The 24,436-nt window shown below is 39.3% G+C and overlaps 1 protein-coding gene and 1 long non-coding RNA gene across 2 annotated transcripts in view; one reads left to right on the top strand and one right to left on the bottom strand.

The window, feature by feature from the left end:
- Positions 1-24,436, bottom strand: part of Sfl (N-deacetylase and N-sulfotransferase sfl) — a 110,313-nt gene that overhangs the window by 21,607 nt on the left and 64,270 nt on the right. The window contains exon 3 of the mRNA XM_077416875.1: positions 21,839-22,036. Within this exon, the coding sequence (XP_077273001.1) occupies positions 21,839-22,036 (198 nt within the window). The remainder of the gene's footprint in view (positions 1-21,838; positions 22,037-24,436) is intronic.
- LOC143903348 (uncharacterized) lies at positions 2,000-12,882 on the top strand. Its single transcript, XR_013258694.1, has 3 exons — positions 2,000-4,049; positions 4,220-4,342; positions 10,054-12,882. It is a non-coding gene; the product is annotated as an uncharacterized LOC143903348 (long non-coding RNA).

Here is a 24,436-nt window from a genome sequence, read left to right as displayed (position 1 = left end):
AGCCAAGATTCATAAATGATGCAACCGTGAAAGCTATCGTTCGCGCTGCCATGCCAATTGCCCCGGTTGCCTTGGAAGAGCGATTTTGCACAGGAAGCCATCAACTTAGACTACCGACGGGCATGCAAATCAGGCAACACTGACGGGGCTCAACAACGAGCAATGACCATACGAGCGGCTAATCGATCGATCGTTGAGCCGTGCCGAAACATGACGTACGAAAAGCGGATCTGCGACAAATCTGCATAGTCATAAGACGGATCATCGGGCGCGACAGTATCTTCGTGTTTAGACGGGGGAGGGGGGGCGACGATAGTTCATTACGGCATATGCCGATCAAGCTGCGCGAGTGATGACCGATGAACGCCCGATCGATCGATCACTTGTTTTAACGTGGAAAAAGTTGGCGTGAATGTGTTCGGCCAATTTGCAAGATAGGCCGCGATAATTATCTTCCAGCACGACTAATACAATACCCTATTGTAAGACGTGATGTCGACGGGGCAGGGCTCTGAAGTCTAAACTGCTAATTGTACACCTGTTCGGCGCGTTACAGTGAAAGATAGTAATGAAGAACTGTCCGACTTGTCGGAAATGTATGTAAGCCGCGTGTTCTGGTACCTTGATAGCAATTGATTCAAGTTAGGAAGTACACCTTGTACATGGATCAGGCTCTCTTATTTACATACGTAAGGAAAATGGAGTCTGGCAATGTTGCGATCAATATTATCAGCAGTTCTTGTCTGCCGTTTCTTCTTTTTTAAGACAAAATAACGAGACAGATTAAATATTCCTAATGTGCAGTAAAATAAAATATAATGTTATTCTAATTAAATAAAATAGTTAATTTCAAACAAACATTGAATTGTGTATATTTTAATCGCCATATGTATCAGATGAAATATTATAAAACAATATATTATTGTGTCTGTACCGCGTTGTTTCGTTAAGATATTGCCTTTTGATGTCGAAAGAGAAAATAAAGTTGATCGGCTTTCGTGACAGATTGATTTATCCATAAAGATAAACAAGTATAGTTGAATTGCACGTCGCTGTCAAATAAGACGCACTAAAAGAAACGCTCGAATTAATAAATAACGATCCGTGACTTCTCGTGAGGAATCAAGTTTAGCCGTGCCGGATAATTGTGCCACCTTTCTCGGTTGTACAAACGTGCATCGAAGTTCAGTGGTAGAGTCGTGTTTTCCAATACCATTAATCGGCTTCATACAATTCTATCGAGTTCGTTGAATCCAATAATCGGCTTAGGATCGCAACAAATCTCCACGCTCCATTACACGTGCTACCCTTGATCTACATCAGAATATTTAGGTAGCCACGACGACAGATTGTTCTTCCTACGACTCGACATTCAACCAGTCGTGTTCAACCTCGAGATTCCCAAGACACCAGCGAAATCAGATAGTTATCCTGCAAAAAATGTCCATCCGATTTACGAAGTATACGAAACGTAGTCGTTAAATATACATAATTGTATTTCGTCTGCTTTCACTCAGGCATTACATTGGGACTGTAATTGCAAAGCTTATTAATCCGTTCAGATCAAAGAAACTTATAATCCGTCCCCTGAGATACAAAATGGTTACCTTTGTGACTGCATACAAAGGTTGCGGTATTATACGTCGTTATATAACACTTGTTAAATGTTTTAATGACAGCAAGAATGCAGCAATAATTGTTTGCGAGAAAAATGATAAAAGTATAAATATAAAAATTAATATACTAATTAATGAGATCTCGATTTATATAAATTCTTTACATTAACATAAAATATAATCTGCAGTCTTGAAATTTTTAAAGATTTAATTTTTAAATAGATTTAACAGATAAATTTTATCTGTTTTAAAATAGATTGTGAATTTGACGTGTTTCTTTTCAATTGACTTTATTTTCCATAAATATTTTGTATGTACAATTATTTTCAAGATCTTGTCAATTTAAAAATCTACTATTTAAGTTAGTATTAGCTAAATTAAATATCATCAAATTAGTAATAAATAGAAGATTTTAAAACAAATCTTTTTTGTGCCATTGTGGCAACGGAGAGGGAGAGAGATGGATGGTGAAGTTGGAGGAAAGAAGAGAAAAGCGAAATACAGAGACGGAAAACTGTTGAAGCTATAATATTATACTATGTTTGTTTGATTTGTTTGTATACAATATAAATGCAAATGTATAATGTCTATACATATGTATGATATATGTTATGTGTAACCATTTCAAGCCGAAAGGCAGAAATAAATATATTCGAATAAATACATTCAACTAATATAATTGTTAATATAATTATGGTTGAAAAATATCTATTAAAATTAAAAATAATTTTACGTGAACATCTTGCTGCGGCTCTGTGCCCTTTCGTTATATACATATGTTTGATTTCTAATCATTTGAGCTTATCACGATTATTAATATAATTGTTTTTGAAAATTTCGAATGTTAAGTAATTTATTCTTATTTTAAAAATTATCAATTTATTATCACAGATAAATTAAAAAACCCTGCAAAAAATAAACAAACTGAGAAATTCTCTATACTCTACGAGAGAAGTATCAAAATTCGGTGTCCTAAAGGAATGAACATCTCCATCACAAAGTCAGTTACACATCATTCCTTTGTGTCTCGCTAAATAGATAACGAGTTTCCCAACTGGCGCGAGGATTCGGGCAACGATTCAACATCACATCGAGGAGTTGGCGGATCAACCAAGTCGCTCATTTGAATTTGTCGATTCGATTACGCGGTTCGCGTCCTCAAAGTTCCCCGCCGATCAACGCTATCGGCGATGCACGGTGCTATCGGAGTTTATCACGCGCGTTTATCGGAGTGCGATGCAAATCACGTCGTTTCGGTGCTAACGGAACGTTTCGCCGGGGCACACAGTAGGCAAAAGCGTTAATTTAGGCAGACGGAAATTTCAAAGGAAACTGACGCGCTGTAGTCAGAACGTGATGAAAACAATGTGTTAAATTTGAGATATCTTTAGTTTATATCAAATCAAAAAGACATAATATGTTCTTATATCAATACTGTAGACATACATTTTATGCAGCATCTTTATTTTAAAAGTCTGGCTGTATTAGGACCTCTTCTACTTGGTAGACGTTCTTACTTTAAAACATATTTGCTAAAATTGGATTTTAATTCTCTCAAAGTGACCGTAGTTACTTATAAAGTACACGAAAAATCAGCTCAGGTGGGCCCGTGTGCGTGTTGTGTGTGTGTGTGTGTGTGTGTGTGTGTGTGTGTGTGAAAGATTATTAATTTATTCAAATCTTGGATTAACAAAAAGTAGATTATAATAACAGCATAACGGAGTTATGTTATATACAATCCCTGCGACTAACTGTGCCATGCGAATCAATCTTAATCAAAGGTTAAGTAAGTCAAGAAAGATATCGTTCAGCCTACGCTGCGCAAAATCGATTATTCGCGCGGCAGAACGACGATAATATAATCGTGAATGAATAATCTATCGAGCCGAGCGCACGCAAAAACAACGGCCTGCGCCGGATCTACTTCGCAGCCGCTTTATTTGCCTAATTACGACGACGTGACAAGCGCCGGTGTATACTGATTGTCGGTTCTATCGCGGGGGACATACGGGCCGCATAATACAGCGCAAATATTTTCGCCGGCGATTATCGCGCGTCCGCGCGTGTCTCTCTAACGGTCGAATTATCTGCGCCGGCGATTCTGCAACGACAAAACGGAGTTCACTGTGTTTACGGGTTCATCGAATTCATTAAATCGGCCAAGGTCTTTGAGAATTCGAAGAATGGGATGGTGAAGCGTTATCTCCGCACGGTTTCGTCAACGACACGCATTTATCGGCGATGCAAATGACGCAGCCGTTCCGCAAAAGCCGTTTCGCTACTCTACCCTGAGAGATAGTAAATGCAGATGTGCTGAGAGACGTTGCACTCCTCGTAATGCAGTTAACAGAAGACAAAGATCAATTCTTAAAGTCTGCGAAAGCAAAACTAATCTTCTGCATTAGCTTTCTGCTAAGTACGACTACACTTACGGTAAAGTATTTGAATTAAAATAAGTAAAACATTCTTTAACATTCAATATTCGAAATTATTAAAAACAATTATATTATAATTGAATCTCTTAGATTCTAATATAAATAGCACAATAGAATTTTTTTTAATAGAACTTTTTTATATATTATTATAATATATTATAAATTTAGATAACAATAATCTAGATTGGCATCAAAGATCTTGAAAAATGAATACAAAATATTAAACTACATTTTACCAAGTAGAAAGTCCTAATATAGACAGACTTTTAAAATAAAAATGATGCATAAAACGTGAGTATCTAAAGTATTGATATAAGAACATTGTGTCTTTTTGATTTTTATAAACTAAAGTATCTCAAATTTAATACATACTGTTTTTATCACACCATCAGTAATGTAAAAAACGCATGTCGACAGTTCCATCACGATTTAATCGAAGAATCGTCCAATTTATATTTGTCGTCAAGAGCTATTAATCGATCTATTAATTGATTCGCCGATGTCGTCCATCGACCAAGGTCCTTGAACTTTCTGACCCGAGCTGCATTATCGTGGCGCGGCGATATCGGTCGCTCTTATCGGCGACTATGCAAATCACGTTTGCGTCCGATCGTTTCGGGAAACGATCGCGCCGACTACGAGCGATAGTCATTAATCGATGGATTGTCCGGCGGAATATAATGAAGGAAAGCCCCGCCGACGTTACAGTTGTCTCTCGATACGTTCCGATAGAACATCGGTTGGCTAGTCGTTTCCGGCGCCGCGGGAAAGGGATCGATGAAGCCGCGTACTGTAGACTCGACAATTCCATTAATTCCACGTTCGTCCACGGCCCTTTCATCTACGTGGAATCTCATTAACGCCGCGCGGCGCTGACGCTGGCGTCGATGTCGGCGACGCTCGCGCACTAATTTGCAGGGTTCGTCAACAGGACCGTGCGGACTTTAAATTCCCTCTCCTATTCGATTTGCATTCTGTTGCGAGCGCGTGGAAAAAAAAAGTATATAGACTCGGGCGAACGGCTGAATACGAGTACTGTCCCTCTGTGTGACAGTCGTCCTCGCGCTCTCTCCTCTCCCACCTCCTGTATCTTCCTTTTCCCTGGCCTCTCACGTTTTCTCCTGACAAAACTGATCGCTACCGCACTCCTGTGAAATTCCGCCCGCTTTTTAGCGGATATTTAATTTTCGTTTCTCTGCCGCGAGTACGAGATTTTAAAAGCCCCTTCCGTAAAAGGGTTATGCTCGTTCGACCGACGACGATCGCGGGCGAACATCTCTCGATGCCACTATCCCTCTCACGATTTTATTCCCACGATTGTAAAATAGATCGGAGAGTTCGATAGGGTTTGAAAACTTTCCGGGATAGATATCGGGAGACGGGGTACACCGATATCGATCGAGGATACTCTTGAAATTAATGACGAAGTAGGTTCTCGTCCCTCGGAAGGATCGTTTCTCCAAGATTCGATGATTGTGTAAGTACCATTAGCGAAGTATCGACGGAAGTATTGATGTCGCAGAGAAACTTCGTTTCGCAAACTACGAGAATACGAATGGAAAAGACGTTATAACGGGGAGATTACAATTCCTATATATCTACTACATATAGGCTACATTTCTTATATCTCATTCGACCCACTATCAGTTACACATATATATCTATATCCTATACAATATGTTACACGAAAAGCTTGTCGACATATAACTGAAATAACTTCCACTACTTATAGAAAATGTGTACAGTGCTCATTTAGTAAGTAATACATTTTTATTTATAAAAGGTATGGAAGAGAGAGATAATCTTGCTTTATTAATTGAAAATTATTCACATATGTATACCCATCAAATAGTAGAAAACATATAATGGTAATTCTTCAGAATAAGGCCTTTTCCGAATTTTGATATTTTCTTGCGGTTTTCTTGGTAAAAACCTTTGTTGTGACTCCAACAGTGATAATCAATCGGGGGAGCCCGAAAAATATGCACCCTACCTATTTTTTTTACCTATTTTTACTTTATTTTTGATAAATGTCTAGATTAAAGGCGCATACACTTTCCACGCGAACCGAGGTTCACGCACACGTATGTGTGTGCCCTGCTTTATAGAAGTTGTGATTTTCGTTAAAACAGGGCATACACACGTATGTGTGTGCTCTGCTTTATAGAAGTTGTGATTTTCGTTAAAACAGGGCATACACACGTATGTGTGTGCCCTGCTTTATAGAAGTAGTGATTTTCGTTAAAGCAGAACATACACGCACGTATGTGTGTGCCCTGCTTTATAGAAGTTGTAATTTTGCGTTTTTAAAACGCAGCGTTTAAAAACGCTTTAATTGAGCCTTATTTCATCGAAATCGGAGAGGAGTGAGCTTTCCTTCAGATTTACTAAAATAGGAAAAAAAATAGGTAGGGTGCATATTTTTCGGGCTCCCCCGATTGATTATCACTGTCGGAGTCACAACAAAGGTTTTTACCAAGAAAACCGCAAGAAAATATCAAAATTCGGAAAAGGCCCTATTCTGAAGAATTACCCATATAATTGTGTATTCAAATTGCCAAATAAAAAAAAAATTGTTAACTATTTCGAAATTCACAAACAGCCGATGCCCTCTTGTGAGAGATCTTCACGCTTTTTCTTTTCTTCCAAGTCCATAACGCAAACATCGCTTCTGTTGGACGATGTAGGCATCAAGATGTATAAACCTTCTTATAGTCCATTTACACTCTCATCCGTGCCCTTTAAGAAATACGTGTACGTACAGCGAATTTTGATGAGACAAGCCGGGGAGAGAGATAGAGGCGGGAGGGGGGGGAGATCGAAACGAATGATCGACGCGACTCGACTTTCCGTGTATTTGGCGAGCGTCATGGATCATGGTTTGACCAGTGCTTCTTTAGATTTCTGAAACGCATTCAGCCGCGCTCGAGAAAACGAATGCACGGGGGAACGTCGAGAATTATTCATGAAGAAAAATTTCGGATCCCGCGAGATGCTTGCCTCGTCTGTCACCGTTATTTCGTATGCGACGTCTTAGCTGTATCCTCGGCAGTTGCATAGGTATTTACGGTATGGACAAAGACCGTTCACTTTTCTCCCAAAATACTCCGAATAATTTAGAAATGATTCACGTGTTACGTAGCCTTTTGCATTTATTCGAGCGAGTAACGCACCGAAGATTGAACATTTTGTACGGCCCAAATCAACGTTGACTATCCTTGCTTCTTTACGATCTTAATTTTGGTAGTTTGCACTATAACGTAAATAATTCAGTTACGTTTTGGAGCATTTAGAATCCCCACTGAATAACGCGTCTCTCTGAATAGCTCGATCAATTATGCCGTAACGAATCGTCATTTAATTCGAGACATCGCTCACTCATTAATTCGTGAATTGTACCACCAAGTCCCGGCGAAAGGTCTATCGTTCTCCTCTCGTTCCGTGCTCGGGTCGAGATTAGATTAGTAAAGCGTGCCAGAATACGTCTTTGATTAGAATACGCCAACGGTGGGTAGCGAGACCTGGCGATTCGAGACCGTGTACTTGGTTGCAGGTTGCGCTTTGAGAGCTACCAAGTATACGTCTCCCACCTTCTGAATAAATCATATCGTTGCGGGAGAAAAGCGACGACCCCGCTGGCGCACCGTCGCGTCGCGTCGGTCGCATCGGTGCGGTGCACGCTTCTTCCTTCGTTGGGGAACCCCATTTGCCGGGACAAGTTTCGCGAAATTTCATCCACGGTCCGGTAAGTTCGTATACGTAGTTGGTAGGCGACGCGGCAACGAAATTGGAAAACAAAGTTACGAGCAAGAGTGCCAATCGCGGCAGAAACCACACAGAGTTGGGGGATGTAACGGATATTCGGATCAGTTCAGGGGGAACAAGGGTAGAATTCTCTCGAAAGAATATTCCAAGAGTGCCAAAGCCGTGATGACCCTTCATCACGAGATGATTCGACCTCTCGCTGAATCAACTTACAACAAGGGTTCAAATATGGTTGAGCTACGTGTATTGATTTACAAAAGATTTGTATTTTTTTCTGAAGACGAGTTCGGCAAAGGCTACCCTCCTTGGAAAATAGCTGGGATATACTAATAAGACGTGCAAACATCAATTTCCAGAAATTGTTTCATCATCGTAGTTTTTTTCTACGACACAACAATTTTTTTAGAAGAAAATGTGGATATGCCAAAAATTTTTACTTTATTTTCCTCAAAATTTGTTTTGTGTATTTAATCCGTTTGTATTTTTATAACACTTTATTTTAGCATTAAATGTCATATTTATCTATATTAAAAACTTTCAAATAAAAACTTTTAATGATGCAACATAACATTGTACATAAATTTGTTTAATTGTCGTAAGTATACTAACTTTTTATCCCTAAATATTTTACTATTCATATAATCATATAGTTGAATCGAGAAACTTTAATATTTCCGCTTTAGTTTTTAACACTATTTTTGATGCTTTTAGGAAGCATTGTTAAACTGGAATTAGCACATATAAATATATGCGAGCAAATTGTTACATCGATTTTATAATGTAAATAGTTCATTTTGTAAACTAACTTTGCCAGTGAGAGCTAAATTTAAATCATATGTTGTTTTCATCAAAAAATTTTTCGACCTACTGACTGAACAATTTTCTTTCAACATTTCGCATTTTATTTTTCATTGTGCTTTAACCACTTATACCTAGAGAGAGAAAATATACACATGTGAATAGCGATACATGTATGGTGGATAATTACGTCCGTACGTAGCTTTGTGTCGAGAGTGGAGGGTAGAGTGGAGGCTATACATCCCCTTCGTAGAATGCGAATCGTATACGTAGACTTTATTATGCCGTTTTGTCTGTGTGCGACCCTTTTCGCGGGGAGAGGTGGAGAGTGCTAAATAGAAAGCATGTGAGAGAGCCGAATTCATTCGGAATTGAATAGAAGTCTTACGGTAGAGAAAGAAGGGTGCTCGGAGGTTCAAGAGGGATCTCCAGCTTAGCCGAGGGAAAGATCTTTCTTGATCCAACGCGCTGGATGCGAACTTCTCTAAATAATAGATGAAACTAGGAAAAGTAAATAGTCGGTTTCGCGAAAAAGCAATTTGAAAAAATCGCTGTTTTAAAAAATATGTAGATATATATATATATATTATTCTCGTCTCTAAAAAATAAATACAGATAAGTATCACCATACATTTTTAATTTGTAACAAATGGCAATTAATTTATAACAAGAAACGAAACAATTGCAAACTTCAACTATAATTATAATTCTAATCGTCAAATGCACGTAAATTATAATAGTAACATCGTGAATGCTCGTTTCGCTCACAATGTTTAAGGTTGTTCCAATCTTCTTTCCACACTGCACTTATTGGATTTTGAGAAGTTCTTTCGACAATTCGCCACTTTTCGCCAGTTGCGCAATTTAATTCCTTAACTCGGTCATGCTTTATAAGAATTTCGAAACAGCTGCAAGCAAGGAAAACAGTTTGTAGTTATTTCTAACTTTTGTTGATTGAATCTGAGAGAAAGAAAACGCCAAACCTAAAGCGAATATCGATATCTAAACCAAGTATAAACCCTGCTGAATCACATGTTCATAACAGCTCTATTTACAGATTTGATAATTTCTATTCAATAAGGTAAATGTATACCAATGCCGGGACACTTAAGACCTATGCTGGACACCTTTATCATTTTAGTTTTTAAATAAGTATAACGCAAATTAAAATCAAAGATAAAAATATAATACAAGGAAAATATAAATCTTGGATTCTTTGATTTTAATTCGCGTTATAATTTATTTAAGGACTAAAATGATAAAAATGTCCAGACCTATAATATACCATTGGTACATTAACCTCAATTCCCAACAAGATAATTTCTCCTGACCTTTTCGCAGTCATTAAAAATAAAAAACGGAGACGATTTAGAAGAGGTAAAAATAATTTTAGATATTACATTGGCGATAAGTAACCGAATATTTCATCTTCTTTTCAGGTATAATTCAAATCCGTTTCTAGAGACATTTATATACCGGCAAACGGATATTTGATTTGTTCTCGTGCGTACTTGAAATTCGATCTTGAGCTTTAATGCGCAACTCTCCACCAAAGAGAGAAGCCAGTGAATAGATCGCCGAATGAATCAGCGATTTCCCGATTATATCGCGCGATACCCATCTTCACGGGATTCGCGGCGGTCTCGCACGATTTATCTGCAAGGCATGGATGAGTGGCAGAAGTTAATTTCATAGCCGACTCGCGCCGCCGCTTCACGATATACCCCGTGAAGCTGCAGTCCGAGGAATTCTCGCGGATGTTGGCGCAACTTTAGCGCGACTCGTTTCATCGGGCATGAATTTATACGTGCAACGTGGAAGAAGAGGAGCACCGACTGGCTGTCGGCCGGGGCGTCGCTCATCAACAACCGTTTCTACGCGTTGCCGGCAAGCGAAATTTACGTATTCCTACAAAAGTTGAGTTTTCACGGAAAGTTGGGAGAATGCTCGCGCCCGCGCGCCCTGCAAGCAATTTGAAATCTTGATGGACAGTCGTAAACCTCTCCACCTCGCGCAGGCAACGTCGATTCTTTCGTTCGTTACCGCGCGCCAGCATTTGCGCGCTGGCGATATCGTATTCCTGGCTCGCGAATTTTTTTTTCGGCAACGCTGAAAAATCGAATTTCTTTACCTAACGATATTTCCTGATTTAGTTTTTCCAATCGTTTTCAATCGAATCTGTAAATACTAAACGTTTAAATGTACCTTCAAGTGTATAGCGTTTCGTAATTGATCGCTTCGAACTTTTTAATATTCAACCGAGCACTAAAATTTCTGTTGACAAAATAAACTGAAAAGTCTTGGAAAAAAATTTAATTAGAGAGAAATGTTTCACTGCAAATCGCTTATAACTCAACATCGAACTTTTGATATTTTTGTTAAAGAAAGATTCATTCGAGCTAAAGCGGAGAAAATCTGTCGATAAAAAAAAGTTTTAAAAAATTTAATTAGTGGATAATCCTTCGTTGTAAGCGTGCTTATAATTCAAGGGCTCTATTAGAACTTTATTGTAAAAAAAAAAAGAATTGTATTCGCGAATCGGCGAGAAAATCCATAGATGAAAAGAAGTGAAATGATATATCGCGTATTTGGGCATTTTGTGTATAACATATTTAGCGATACACACCCTTGCGAATGAATATCACCACTCGGTAATTATGTTAAAAAGGTTAAAATATATGTAAATGGAAATGGATAGAATATTATTCCATCAAAAAAGATATTAATATGGAAATCGATGGTGGCAGCCGCATTTGTTTTTCGTCTGCCAATCTGGTGCAAGCGCACGTGCTATATTAATAAATTATAGCATTATAAATTCGTCTGTGCAAAAGATTAATAAGATGTGACTAAATATCATGTCGACTAGAACAGAAAAGTCAATGACATCCAATATATCACTAATAAATGTATATCTTTGCAATATTTTTGTAATATGCCGACGATTTATTCGATTATTAATCATAATATTCGATTATTAATTATGACATCTGAACCTGTATATAAACATTATGATTTATACATGGCTTTATAAACGATACATACATTACAATAAAATTACGAGAATTTTGAAAGAGATATTTCATGGAAAATAAAAAAAAAAACACAAAAATAAATATCTATTTTTGAAAACATTATGGATATTTTAAAATTAAAAAAAAACTTGCATCTATTAATAATATATACATTGCAGGATTCGAATTATTTACCAACCAGAGGAGTATTTCAAGAAATTTATTCTCTTTCGCGCGCAGTATAATGCGCCGTTTAAGCACATTTTTCAGCTTCTCAGATTTCTATCGGCTTCGGTCGCGGCTACGGACAAGTCGTATTATCTCAATCCCTTCTAGTCTTTAGCCGAAGACAAAGAGCGAGAACGGGAGGGATCCGCGAGAGAAGGAAGGCGCGGGTGGGGTCCATTCGCCGATTGAATGGAGGTCGATAAGAGGGGCACTCGGAAGCGGCGGGCTTGAAAGTTCCGAAGGATATCTGGCAAAAAGGGGGTGATATTCGTCGGCGTTCCAAGGGAGCTTTGAACTCCGGCGCGGCGCGGCGTACGGAGCCATCGACTGCGTTCGACCAAACGAACTCCTGGCGAATCCTCTTGAGGGCAGTCGGATCGTTCGCCGGCGCAAGAAGGTCACTGACTGATGTTCTTCCATGCCAGCTTAAGAAACGCTTTATGAATTTCTCAAGCTTCCTTGCACCTTTGATCCCCTTTACACGTTCGTCTTCCATCGCGCGGGAGTCCCGCCGCCGATCCTTCGACGCCGGCCGCTGCAAACGTGTTTTGAGACCAGACCAGATCGAAAACGCAGAACGAAGGGATCACAAAGAAATACGACTCTGCTAATTATGCATTTCACCCATAAAACTCCATTTTCTGGAGAAGTGCAGATCAAAGGGTATAATAACGCTCTCTGCTCTCCCGGCCACTAGTTTACGCGCTGTCCTATTTCGCGTTATTTATTTCTTTCCACCGCATTTAATCGTTATCGCGTGTTTTGACGAGAGTATAATGAATCGATCTCATTTCTGTCCTTTCAAGACTGAAGGCTATTTTTCACAGGGGAAAGGTGGTGATATTACAAGTTCGATAAATACTTCGTTATGCGTTTACCGCGGTATACGATATTGAAATTGTGTATCTTTGCAAAGGCGGTTATCGCTTTTGTTGCCTTTTAATTAATTCGCCAAATAAATCATTCTCCTCTTCCCTCTACCCGTATCTCTCGTCGCCGCATGAAAGTAATAAATTTGCGATGCCGGTCGCTCGTTGAACCACAAAAACACGCTAAAAACATACAAAATGATTGAAACGCGTAATTAATAAATCTGTCGAAAATTATTCGTACGGAAAGTTATCGCGGAGTCGGCGGGGTAGATACATATAAAACGATCCGACCGAGAAACGTTCACGGCCCGACGCATATGGACGCGTTGCACGTTGCAGAATTACGTCGTCTGGTTGCGCCTCGCGTTCGCCTGCTGAATTTCCGCGCTCCCTCAAGCGGAAGTGACATCCAAAGACAGTGTGGCGTTTCAGAGACGTATTTATTACGCCGACACTCTATACGCCGCGTCGGTGGAGGTTGCGAAAGGTGGAAAGGGCGGGAGAAACACGTAACCGCGAGGAAATTCGGTGAAACCTGTCGTGACAATTATAAGCGAAGCGGGTCAGTCGCGAAGAGAGCGTCTCCAGTTCCACTATAACGGAGCGATGCGGAAATGTGGAAATTTCACGTATGTGGAAGCCATGTAACCACGCTGTTTTATGAGTAAGAAAAAATACGGGTCGTGCGGTATATATGGTCCAACAATGGAGCCAATATCGTAGAGAATCCAGGAATTTTGCGGGCGGTTCATGGTAGAATAGTGTGCGGAGAATATGACTGACCGTAATGGTTATAACATTTTTTAGTGAATTTTTAACTGTTCGTTAAGAAACTTTCATTGTATCGGAATTTGTTGTTTTATTTCTCGTGCCTGAAATCACGTTGTTTGTTATAGTCTTCAAATATTTTTCTATTTTGTAAATTCATTGTTATGAATTAAAAAATGTCTTAAAATATGAATAACAACACATATATCTTTATTTCTTATCACGTTTAAAAATATACAGCCTCGTATCAAATTAGTAATATTAATAACAATAAATAAAATAGAATAAACATTGGCACTCTTATAAAACTTGCTTAAAAATGATAATTGTTTGAAAGATATAAAAATACCTTCCTCTAATTTTGAGTATACGTTAGTCAGTAATATCTTAAATATTTTTTAGTAAATATTTAACAGTATTAAATATTAAATTAAATATTCTTGCTTCTTTAATTTTTCTGTATTTGTACATTGATTAAATTTCGGTGGAAAATTTAGCACTGAAAAAAGCTGATCTTTTATCTTGATCGACGCGATACGTAGGTCAAAGGAAGAAAAATTATTGACGCGATGATACGGGAAAGCACGAGAAACGACCAGGAGCACAGTAGCAGCGGCAACACTGATTGCGAAGGCCGAAACAAATGAAGGATTTTACGATCGGACAGGTACGCAACGACGTAATTGAGCATGGCGATAATTATTACCGTTTCTCGGACCGCCGGGCAAGCGGGCTACAATCAATTTCCTACCGAGGGGAGATGAATTTTCCGCTTTTTCCCCGCGACACTTTTGTATCGATCACCACCATAATTGCTTTCCAATCGACCGGAATTCGCCTTTCATTGCTTTCCTCAGTCCGTATTAATTGCTTGTCTTAATTTCCACACCGTGAAGGTCCCCTCTCGAATCTCCGCGTCCTACGAGAATTTAACAATCCGAAAACCGCCACATTTCCGTGTGCGTGGAAATAAAAATACGATTAGCTCGGCTAGCGCTTCCCCAACTGTGCTATTAATTACAGCGCTCCCGGGATAATTAGGCGAAAACCGCCGAAAGTATTAATCAAGCCGGTAATTCACCCGCACTTGATTTCTGCCGGCTTAAAACGGCAGCCCCGAATTGGCACGGCCCGGGGCCCTAATCTGTTCGACATAGCGCTGGAATTTGTTTGAATCCTTGATGAGGGTTTTAATTTAGCGACTCTCTCTCGCACGCGTTCCTACGCCTCACTTGAGTACTTAGGTAGCTTGTTTTACGTCCGCCACTCTTTCAGCGATATTCCGTTTCATTTGCCAACCAATCTAGAGTTCTCCAATAAGAATTTTCATCATGCTCGTACGTACGTCTCGTTTGGCAAAAGATTCAGTATGGCTGTTAAAAAAGAAAAAACAATATAAACGCGATTTAATCTTTTTTCTCTTTTCATAATAAATGCTTGTGATTGATCGTTCGTTTGTTCATTACAAATTAAAATTGAAAATTAAAATTATTTGATCCTTATTAAAAGACAATTAGTGAACAATTAAAAGACACATTAATGCGCACAGTGACTGATTTACAAATATTCGATATGGTCCACGTCATTTAAATTGAGTGTATATTATTTTGTGTACTTTTGATTATATCATATTTGATTATAATTATAATAAAATTAATCGCAATAAATGTATTCTGCATACATATATTAGCGAGTACATGTGTATGCAACGTGCTTATTCATATATCCGCCATACAATTAATATTCCGAGAAAGATTACGAAGTAATCTCCGCATGTAATGAGCGGAGAGATAGTGCCAAGCTGACGGAACTGAATCATCTTGTCATGTGTATAATATGCTATTTCGACACGGATTAATTATGAATTCTGTCCAACGATTTCTGACTAATGCCACCGGCATATGAGGAATAAGTAAATCATTTCGTTCATTGGTGAATCCAATGTAAAAATAAAGTTATTTCACAAATGATACTTCTATACCTGCTCGTCGCTTCAGTTAAGTATATTTAGAATAAAAATTATTCAACACAAAAAAATGGTTGTAAATCAACGGGAAAATATTGCTCGATATTTTGACGTCAATTATTTAACCGTCTGGTTTGTGTACCTTCGGTATACTTTCAAAATTTGATTTGGTAGACAGAGATACATAAACCAAAACATAGATACATAGTATCTAACTGCAAACATATAATTTTTCGTCACAAGACTCTAAATTTATATTTGGGAAAAAAAATGTAAATTTTTTTCTCTCTTTAAACACGTTACTAAAATTAATTTTTGAATATTAAAACTCTCTTTTTAATAATTTACTTTCGGCCTCGTCAAGAGCGCGAAAACATCGTCCGTTTCGTTAACTAAATATTACGATGCGCATCGGAAAGTTATTAATGTGATTTGCACGGTGATATAGAGGTCAGCGCAAGGCCGCTCCGATATATTATACTTTTTTGGCCCGCTTGTTCCTCCCGCGTGCGGGTGTCGGGCGGAGAAAAATATATTTCCAGCGCAAGACCTTCGTCATGTCGTATATTACGATGCGTCGGACAGATACATATTTATTTCGAACGGAAATCCGCGAAGTCCGGCCGTTGTCGGTCGTACGTCATGTCGCGATGTGCGCGAGCACGCGCGCATGTATACGGTGTACGTAATATCCCAATACGTGTTGAACGAAGTGTAATTCTTTGAGAAGAGAGCGGGCTCGTGAGGCGACATACAAACGAGGAGAGACTGTCACGTTCGCGTAAACGCGAACAAATCCACGTGAAGGAACAAGTGTATCATGTAAACAGTGTACTTTCCTGATGCGTCCCAGAAAGCCTTAAATCTACTTGCATTCCACCAGGTCGTCAATCATGCTACACAGATGTATACGATGAAATGTGATCAGGTACAAGGCAGGCATATCTGCTGATATAAAATATGTAAATATTAAATAATATAAAATTTAAAAAACCAACAAAAAATACGAAAACAAAATTAAAGAACGTGCGGACTATATAGTATTGTTAGAAGTCACGCGCAATGCAAACGTCTGAGTTGCCTACTTCACAGGCGATCCGAATAAGAACTCCTCAAGGACACAGACTTCTTAACAAAAATTGATTCTTTTGGTGAGATCTACCCCATCCCCTATAGTTTGTCCTATATCTTCTGAAATACGCATTATGTACGGAATGGTAAAAGTAGACAATTGTACCGTGCGTATAATGTTTTAAAATATTCTATGTCATAGCTGAATCAATATCGCTCTGTTCTTCTAGTATAATACGGAAAGTTTCTCGCTCTTATGCCGTCGAGTTTGCATTACGTCACGACAACTGTCCGTTCCTAGTCGTATTATTAGCTACATCGTCCAATTAATTATGGAGACTGTAGCTGCGTTATTTTTACGCCATGGGTATATTTGCGAACTGTTACGTTTGAACAAGCGGATAGGGAAGATATGATGTGAAACGAGAGACTGAACGGTCATCCGTCATCCGATTTAATGCCATAAAATTTCACTGTACATGAATAAGATAACACTACTCTTTACTCACCAATTCTCTAATTAGTACAAACTATTTTATAAGATAAAAAATTTTGATAATAAATTACTAAAAATAAGGAACAAGGAATTAAACATAGAGAGAATTCCGCGTGTCTTGAAAAAACAAAGAAGCTGTGTCTTGAAAAAAAAAAAAAAATGCGACTACTATGTTTAATTCCTTGTTCCTTATTCCTCTCATTGTGTGCATTGAGCCCTTACATATTTTTCCAAAGTACAAGAGCTGATATTTGTACCGCCGGGAATATCAATATATCAAGAGTTCCCTGCAATACGTTTGTATTATATGGAAGCTGTTACGTTTACAGCGACTAAGGAATAGAATCAAACTATAGCGCGGGCGGCGTTGTACCTCTCTCGAGAATGTACAGTACCTCTTTATCTTATTCAAGGCGGCAATATTTCAAATAATTACGCGACACGTTGTACGCAACTTGACTTGATATAAATAGCGGGGTTTACGTGACAGACGTTGATTTTCTTACGGTCTGAAAATAAATGGCGGCGCGGGGTCTCCCTCCGAAACCACCTCCCGGTAGCTCCCCTTGCGAAAGGCTGAATAAACGCCGCATATTTTTCCCCATAATTCCGAAATACCTCCGCGCTGAGATGTTACTTCCGCGCGAACGACCGTATCGTGCATATTATAAGCGCGCGCGCCGGAAATCACGGAGACGGGCGCAGCCTGTCTATTAAAAATTCAGCCGCTCCGTGCGTGTATTATACGCAACGAGCACGTGTACGTAGGCACCGTTCCCCACGTATAAATAATGGAGGAGCTAAAAATGTGCGCCGTAATTTGTGCGCGACAAGGTAAGATAGCTCAACGCCACCACGGCGAAGGTGTCTCCCGCGCGTCTCCCCGACAAGACACCCCCGGATCCGCGATGACACTATTCATCTATTTTTCTTACGAGCCAACGGGTGCGCGAGAGTATCTCGACGAGAGTACGGGAAAGAAATGGGCGAAAGATAAAAGAAGGAAAAAAAAAACTGCGACAGCACGAGACAACGCGCGCCGGAAGGGACAAAGGGGAGATGAGTCGCGAAATGAAAAGACGGATTCGAGATGATGAAAGTTACCGGTGCGTGCGATGAAAAACAGGGGGTTGATCGGCGTGTTTGCCCTCGGCGACACGCGACGTGGAACGTTTACCCTTTGCGCGGCCGCCACCCTCTTCACCCTTATCGATAGTGCCGCGAGTAACGAAGACCATGTCGCGCGTCTATGTTAGTATTGCGGGTATAACCCGACGACGCGGACGGGGAGGGAAGACGGCATGCGCCGGTGTGTTGGAATAGCGTGATCGATATCAGCATTCTCTCGATTGAGAAATAGAAGAGTTCTTTCTTCTTTCTCCACGCTGATAACACGCGAACGTTTATTGAAGGTTTCTCGACAGGTAGATACGCATCGAGAAACCCATCAATGGAAAACAAACTAAAAATATCGCGAAGGATGAGAGAGAATTCGTTTGATTGTCATGTGTCGAATAGAATATCGCCGATAAATACAATTGACATTTGATTGTTTGATCGGTTTTCACACGCGCCAGAGGTTCGTGCTAATTCGAAATTTCTGTACCCTTTGTGAAAGTTTCCCTTGTAACGCGTCTAAAATTGAAGTTTACCTCAATAGAGATTAATTTTCACAATATTATAAGCTTTGTATATATCCTAACATCCGTTTTGTACCTTACAAAATTCCTACTCGTGTAAAAGTTTCCGCTAGAACAGACCTTCAGTAATTCAAAACATCTTGCGCGTTTTATATCGGCATTATTCATCGTCCGCGATATAGGCGATAATCAATAAAGCGATACGAGTGCACATAAAAGCAGTTAATAAGCAATAAAAGCTGCAGGCAAGATAAAACACAGACGCCGCTCGTACGTAAGGTAAAACGGGTTTGTGAGAACTCAACTCGCTTATAGAAACTTCTTCCTTCGCCCCCTATTTTTCTTACGTCCCGGCTGGAGAGAGAGAGAGAAGAGTATCATGGGGCGAGAGATATCGCATTTTATCTAGCGCGCAGCTGGATCCCCAGATTCAAAACTTTTCCATATCGCATTACGTGCATGTATATACACGACGTAAAGGCAGGTATAGCGATGCTCTCTTCTCGCACACGCAAAGGACCCGCGCATCGATAAATATTTCATTATGCACATCGTAGTGCGTCGACGTGCACATTGCACGTACGTGTACGTACGTGGGGCTCGCGACGGAACACAATCCGGCGCGACGCTTTCCATATATCTGTGCCTCGCAATCTCCGACAACAAAATTTGCCTGACGCCGCACACAGGTGGACGCTGCGCGGCCAGCGTGCGGACGACCCCTTTCCCGTCCTTCCTCCTAACCCCAGGCGCCAGTATCGATTATGAAATTGCGCTGGATAAAGCAAACGAGATACCGCCGCGACGAGCTTGGTCGGTGGTTTCCTCGTGCTCTCGTGAGCGCGTATCACTATGATGCCCGGGCTGTTGGTTTTACTTTTCCGATCGTATCGGCACACATACCGACGCTCTGTCCTTCCAGCACGCAGGTGAGAACACTCTGCCATTTGCCAGTTCACGGGGATACGCACTACGCACATCTGCGTGTTCGCTCCATATCGAGCCATGTTGTACGTCGCGCGTATTCGTTTCTCCTACGGCGGAGGATGGGGCGCGAACCCCCCTAAACGCTATTCGTCTCTATCTCGTATTGTGCTTTAAACTACAATATGCTCTCTCATGTGCATCGTGTCACGACGCGACTGCATCATAATTCCCGATAGGCGCTCAGGACCTGCGGAAGCAGGCAACGGATCGCATTCACCCGTCATTATTATTTGATTAACTGCGGAAGAATCGGGAGATAATCTAGAGAATATACCTTCGGCGGACTTCCGCTTATCCTTCTCTTTTTCTCTCTCTCTCTTTCCCCTCATCCATTCTCTCCCTCTCTCTCTCTTTCCCTCCCTTCTTCTCTTTCTCTCAGGACCTTATCCTATTTCGAAATCCGAGGACTCCGGCTTAAGTTCTCTCTCACCGAACGTCAAAGTTTCGAGCGATTCTATATATACATCGCTCCCATAACAGGCTTTTGGCCCGGCTATTACCGTTTAAGAAATGCGCATATCATGAATGAGGTAAATTTCGCGATACACCGTGTCCCCGATAGCGGATTCGTTGAACTTTTCCAGACACGCTCACGTCACATGCAATTTTCGCGGAATGAAAAAGTGAAATCTTATGCGCGCGGCTGTAAATAGACACGAAATTTTAACGCCTGATACAGCTTCGTTATGTAGTTGTACCACGTTATGCATGTTCCTTGTTTATCGTACTATATATGGACAACTGTGGACATATTTATTTATCGAGTCTCGTCCGAATATCGGAGCACTATACTGCTAGTCTATACGTTTACCTGTTAAAAATTCATATTGTCACATATTAGTCCATGTAACCGTACGAAATTGCATACTAAAATGTAGGATATTCTAGTTCTAAATAAGCGAGCATTCTCCGTTTTATCCTCGTCTATTATTAATGCGCGTTGTTCTAAATCGACATCCGGTGATTTAAAAAAGAAAAAAGATATTTTAGAATTTTCAATTCTTCAAATATAAAAAGATTCGGTATATCAAATACATTGAGTACGGAAGCTAATTAGGCTAATTGTAAGAGAACCGAACTGATTTCACGATACCCGCAAATTAACATTGCGCCGATTTCTAACTCCCCAGATAGGCGAAATGGTTTTAAAATATTCGTGGAAACCGTATAATAGCCTAAAAAACTGTTCGGGCTTTACGAGATGATCGAGAAATCTGCATTTCTAATTTTTATACCGACATTCACGAAATAACATTGTCGACGATGTAGTAAAACCGGAGATTTGCGGAATCTTCATCGCGGAATTATAAACGTCGAGAATTTTTTGAAAAATTCTCGGATGGGGGAATTACAACAAGATCTAGATAATATAGTTTTTTTTCGAAAAAATTTTTTCGGAAATATTTTCTTTTGATAAACGTTTCGCGGTACTAGCGAGAACTTTGTAAAAATGAAAAAAGAGAGCTTCACACACACACACACACAGAAATAAAATATGATTTACAAATTCTTCCTAAATTCTCGATGTATGTACATAGAACTTGTGTTGGCGAACAATTTTGTGGAATTAAAGTAAACATGCGAATTTACTATCGGTTTGGCGTTTAAAAATACGAGGGAATAAAAAGTGCGTTTGCTTTCCAATTCATGAAATACCACGTCATTTACCATTTCTTTCTCATCGAAAGAGAAATAAAGCGTTTACGAATAAAAAGGATCGTGAACTAGCGAGCTTACGAACACGTTCAGGAGTATGTGTCAAGGTATTGATCGACTTCAGTAACTGGGGTGCCATTAGCCATATACTTTTTGCCTAATAGTATGAACTATTGCGACCGAGAACTCCGAAGAAAGCTTACGTTGGCGACCTACTTTTAGATCGCGCTAGAATACAATTTTTTTTCCGGAATCAGGTCGGTGCGTATATAAAAGACGTGTTGCAAAATGCGGTGCATGCAAATAGGTCAGATATTTACGACGATGTTTTAAGTAAATTTATTTGCATGTCCGTAAATTAATTATTTATAATTATTAATAATTGATTGATAATAATAACTATCAGTCAATATAAAAATGACTTTGCGGTGAATCGTGCAGATTTGTAACTGTTTGGCAAATAAATAAGGAACACCGCTCAACACTCTGTGCTGGCTGATACGAAAGAAAAATAGTCCGTACTCACTTTATTCGATTATAAACTAGCAGCTCAGCTATCTCTCGGCCTAGCCTTGAGTATAGAGTTTCTACGAAGACCAACACCTTTGGGTCTATCCTTAATCGAGCTTCACTGCGATGGTCTGGTGCTGACGGTAGTCTGGTCGCTCCTTTCAGAGTCGAACATCGTATTGCCGGCTCTGGCCTTGTATCTCGGTGTATTAAACTGCAAATAGAAAAGTCATTTGTTAATATTTTATTACAATTAGTTTTATATTTAATAAAGAAACTATATATATATATATATATATAATTATTATATAATTTTTAATATATAAAACATATCGCCTAATATATTTTTTAAACCTTCTTTAATTTATTCGTTAAAAATAGACAAGTGGCAAAATTTTTCAGTAATATTTTTCAATGCAATCTAAGATAAGCTCTTGATATTATACATATACATCAAAAGAATCTGAAGTATTTCCGCGATATTGATCATAGATATAACGCATTTTTTGGAATCATCTCTTATCTCAGAAGAGTTTTACATATTTATGATATATTTTCTCGTTACAGAGAGCAAGCCTCGCGTTACTTGCCGTGTTACAGTTTTCATGATAATACTAAATGTTCTCTCAAAGAACAAGAGGAACGTTTCGATTAGCCTCAGTCCAGGAGCAAAAATTCTTCCGCTAAATTCTTCGCAGCGAAACCCCTGTAACGAGCGGCCCTCGAAGAATGCACGGCAGCTCTTTCAACCTGTCCTCAAAGTTCCGCTTTCAGCATAGACGAATACAACGCGGCCCAGTATATCCGTGAGAACGCGGTTGTAGCAGCGACGCAGGAATTTCAGAACGTATGCGTAGCTCCACAAAGGACCCTTTAGCGCTGCTGCAACGAGTCCTTCCGGTTCCGGACAGCTATTAACATCGAGCATTCGCTGCGAGTCTCCTGGTATTTACCACGAGCAAGCTATCCCCCGCCGTGTGAGTATAAAGGTAATTTTTTTTCCCTTTTACATCTTAACATCGCTGGTATCGCGTTTCGAATCACAAAAGATCGGAAACCTTGCCGATAGTTTTTAAAAAAGATTATAATTTTCGAGAAGACACCTTCAGAAGAAAAAAATTTTCTTCCAAATTTCTATTTTACCCTTCTTATTTACAGCTACATTTCTTACTTAGAATCTTTTCTCTAGATTGTGTCAAATTAAATTCAACAGTATTGATCTTTATGTTTTATATTGCAAGATTTGAGAAACGCTCAATCATGTTATCTGATCGTTGGGTAGAAAGAGGACAAAACATTCCCACCGAGATCCCCGGATTTGACGTCTTTAGATTTTTTCTTGTAGGACTTTGTAAAAAATAAAGTTTATCGAGAAGAACTCACCCCTGATGATATGAAGGCCTGAATTATAGATGCCTGCCTGATAAATTACCAAGACAACTTTCGAGGAGATAGAATTATCATTCAGGATAAAACAATATATTCATGCCCAAGATCGTTTTTTCGAATACAAAAGAAGATAAAGAACATTTTCTGGGTGTCCAGCAAAGCTAGATATCGGATCAATATCCTAGGCTAAGCGTCTAACTAAAAAAATACATGGTAAAAAAAAGATTTCCTTAGCATCTCAGAGGCATTTCCACCTAGACAAGATTTATGTCTATCGTATGATGTTTCCCTCGAAACAGAGTAAGTTCTATTTGAAAGATTTTTTCGGAAGTTTTAGGAGAGATGAATAGTTTAGGAGATAACCGCGTGTAAAGATTAAACTAGGACATCCTATATATAGATGCACCCTACAGCTAAATACATTCTCTTCAGATATAGCAAATACGTTCCTCGCTGTAGCTTCTTTATGTTGATAAATGTCACCAGCAGTGTATTATTGGTACCTACACCAAATTAGTATGCATCCAGCAATCGGACTTCTCGCTATAAACTGAAAATCGAACCTTTACATTGAAGCAGGATAAACCGAGACCGGTCGACATTCTAACACGCGAGAGCATTTTCACAATGGAACAGTAATAACTATTATGGTACACGAATTCGTCGAATTATTAATTGGGATGCCAACACGATCAATCGTTCTCATAATTCCTATATATGCCATAACACTCATTGATGCGTAAAAACGTTTATCGTGCAGCGTGCCGAATTATATCCAAATATGAATGTGGATATTACGAGTGCATATTAATTAGTGGCATTGTGTATCAAACAGATCATTAATTCCCAGATGCGAAGAAATTTGTACAGCTATAAACGTAGTTAAATGACAGCAAATAAAAGACATATTCTCGTAATTTATAAAAAAATTTCTTTTTATAAATTTTTATACATTATATTGCGATCCTGAGAAATTTTTTCCCAAAAAGAAAATGTACGTGTAAAAGTTTCTAAACCGATGGATAAAGCGATGAGCGAGATTGAAAGGGTCCAACCCTTGGCTTAGATGGAAGCGAAACAGATTATCGACGATGCGCTTCGCAGCTCTTATCCTCTCTAGTTTACAATTTATGCACATTAGGCGGCGTCGTGTCAGTATTAGACGCATACACGAAGCGGAGCTTCGGTCGAAGGTAATATTTATCCTCGTATATAGTATAGTACT

The sequence above is a fragment of the Temnothorax americanus genome, unplaced genomic scaffold (genome assembly GCF_048541705.1).
Source record: "Temnothorax americanus isolate GAGA-0224 unplaced genomic scaffold, ASM4854170v1 Scaffold46, whole genome shotgun sequence".
NCBI lineage: Eukaryota > Metazoa > Arthropoda > Insecta > Hymenoptera > Formicidae > Temnothorax > Temnothorax americanus.
Note: the sequence above shows the minus strand (reverse complement) of the source record. Positions and strands in the feature narration are given on the sequence as shown.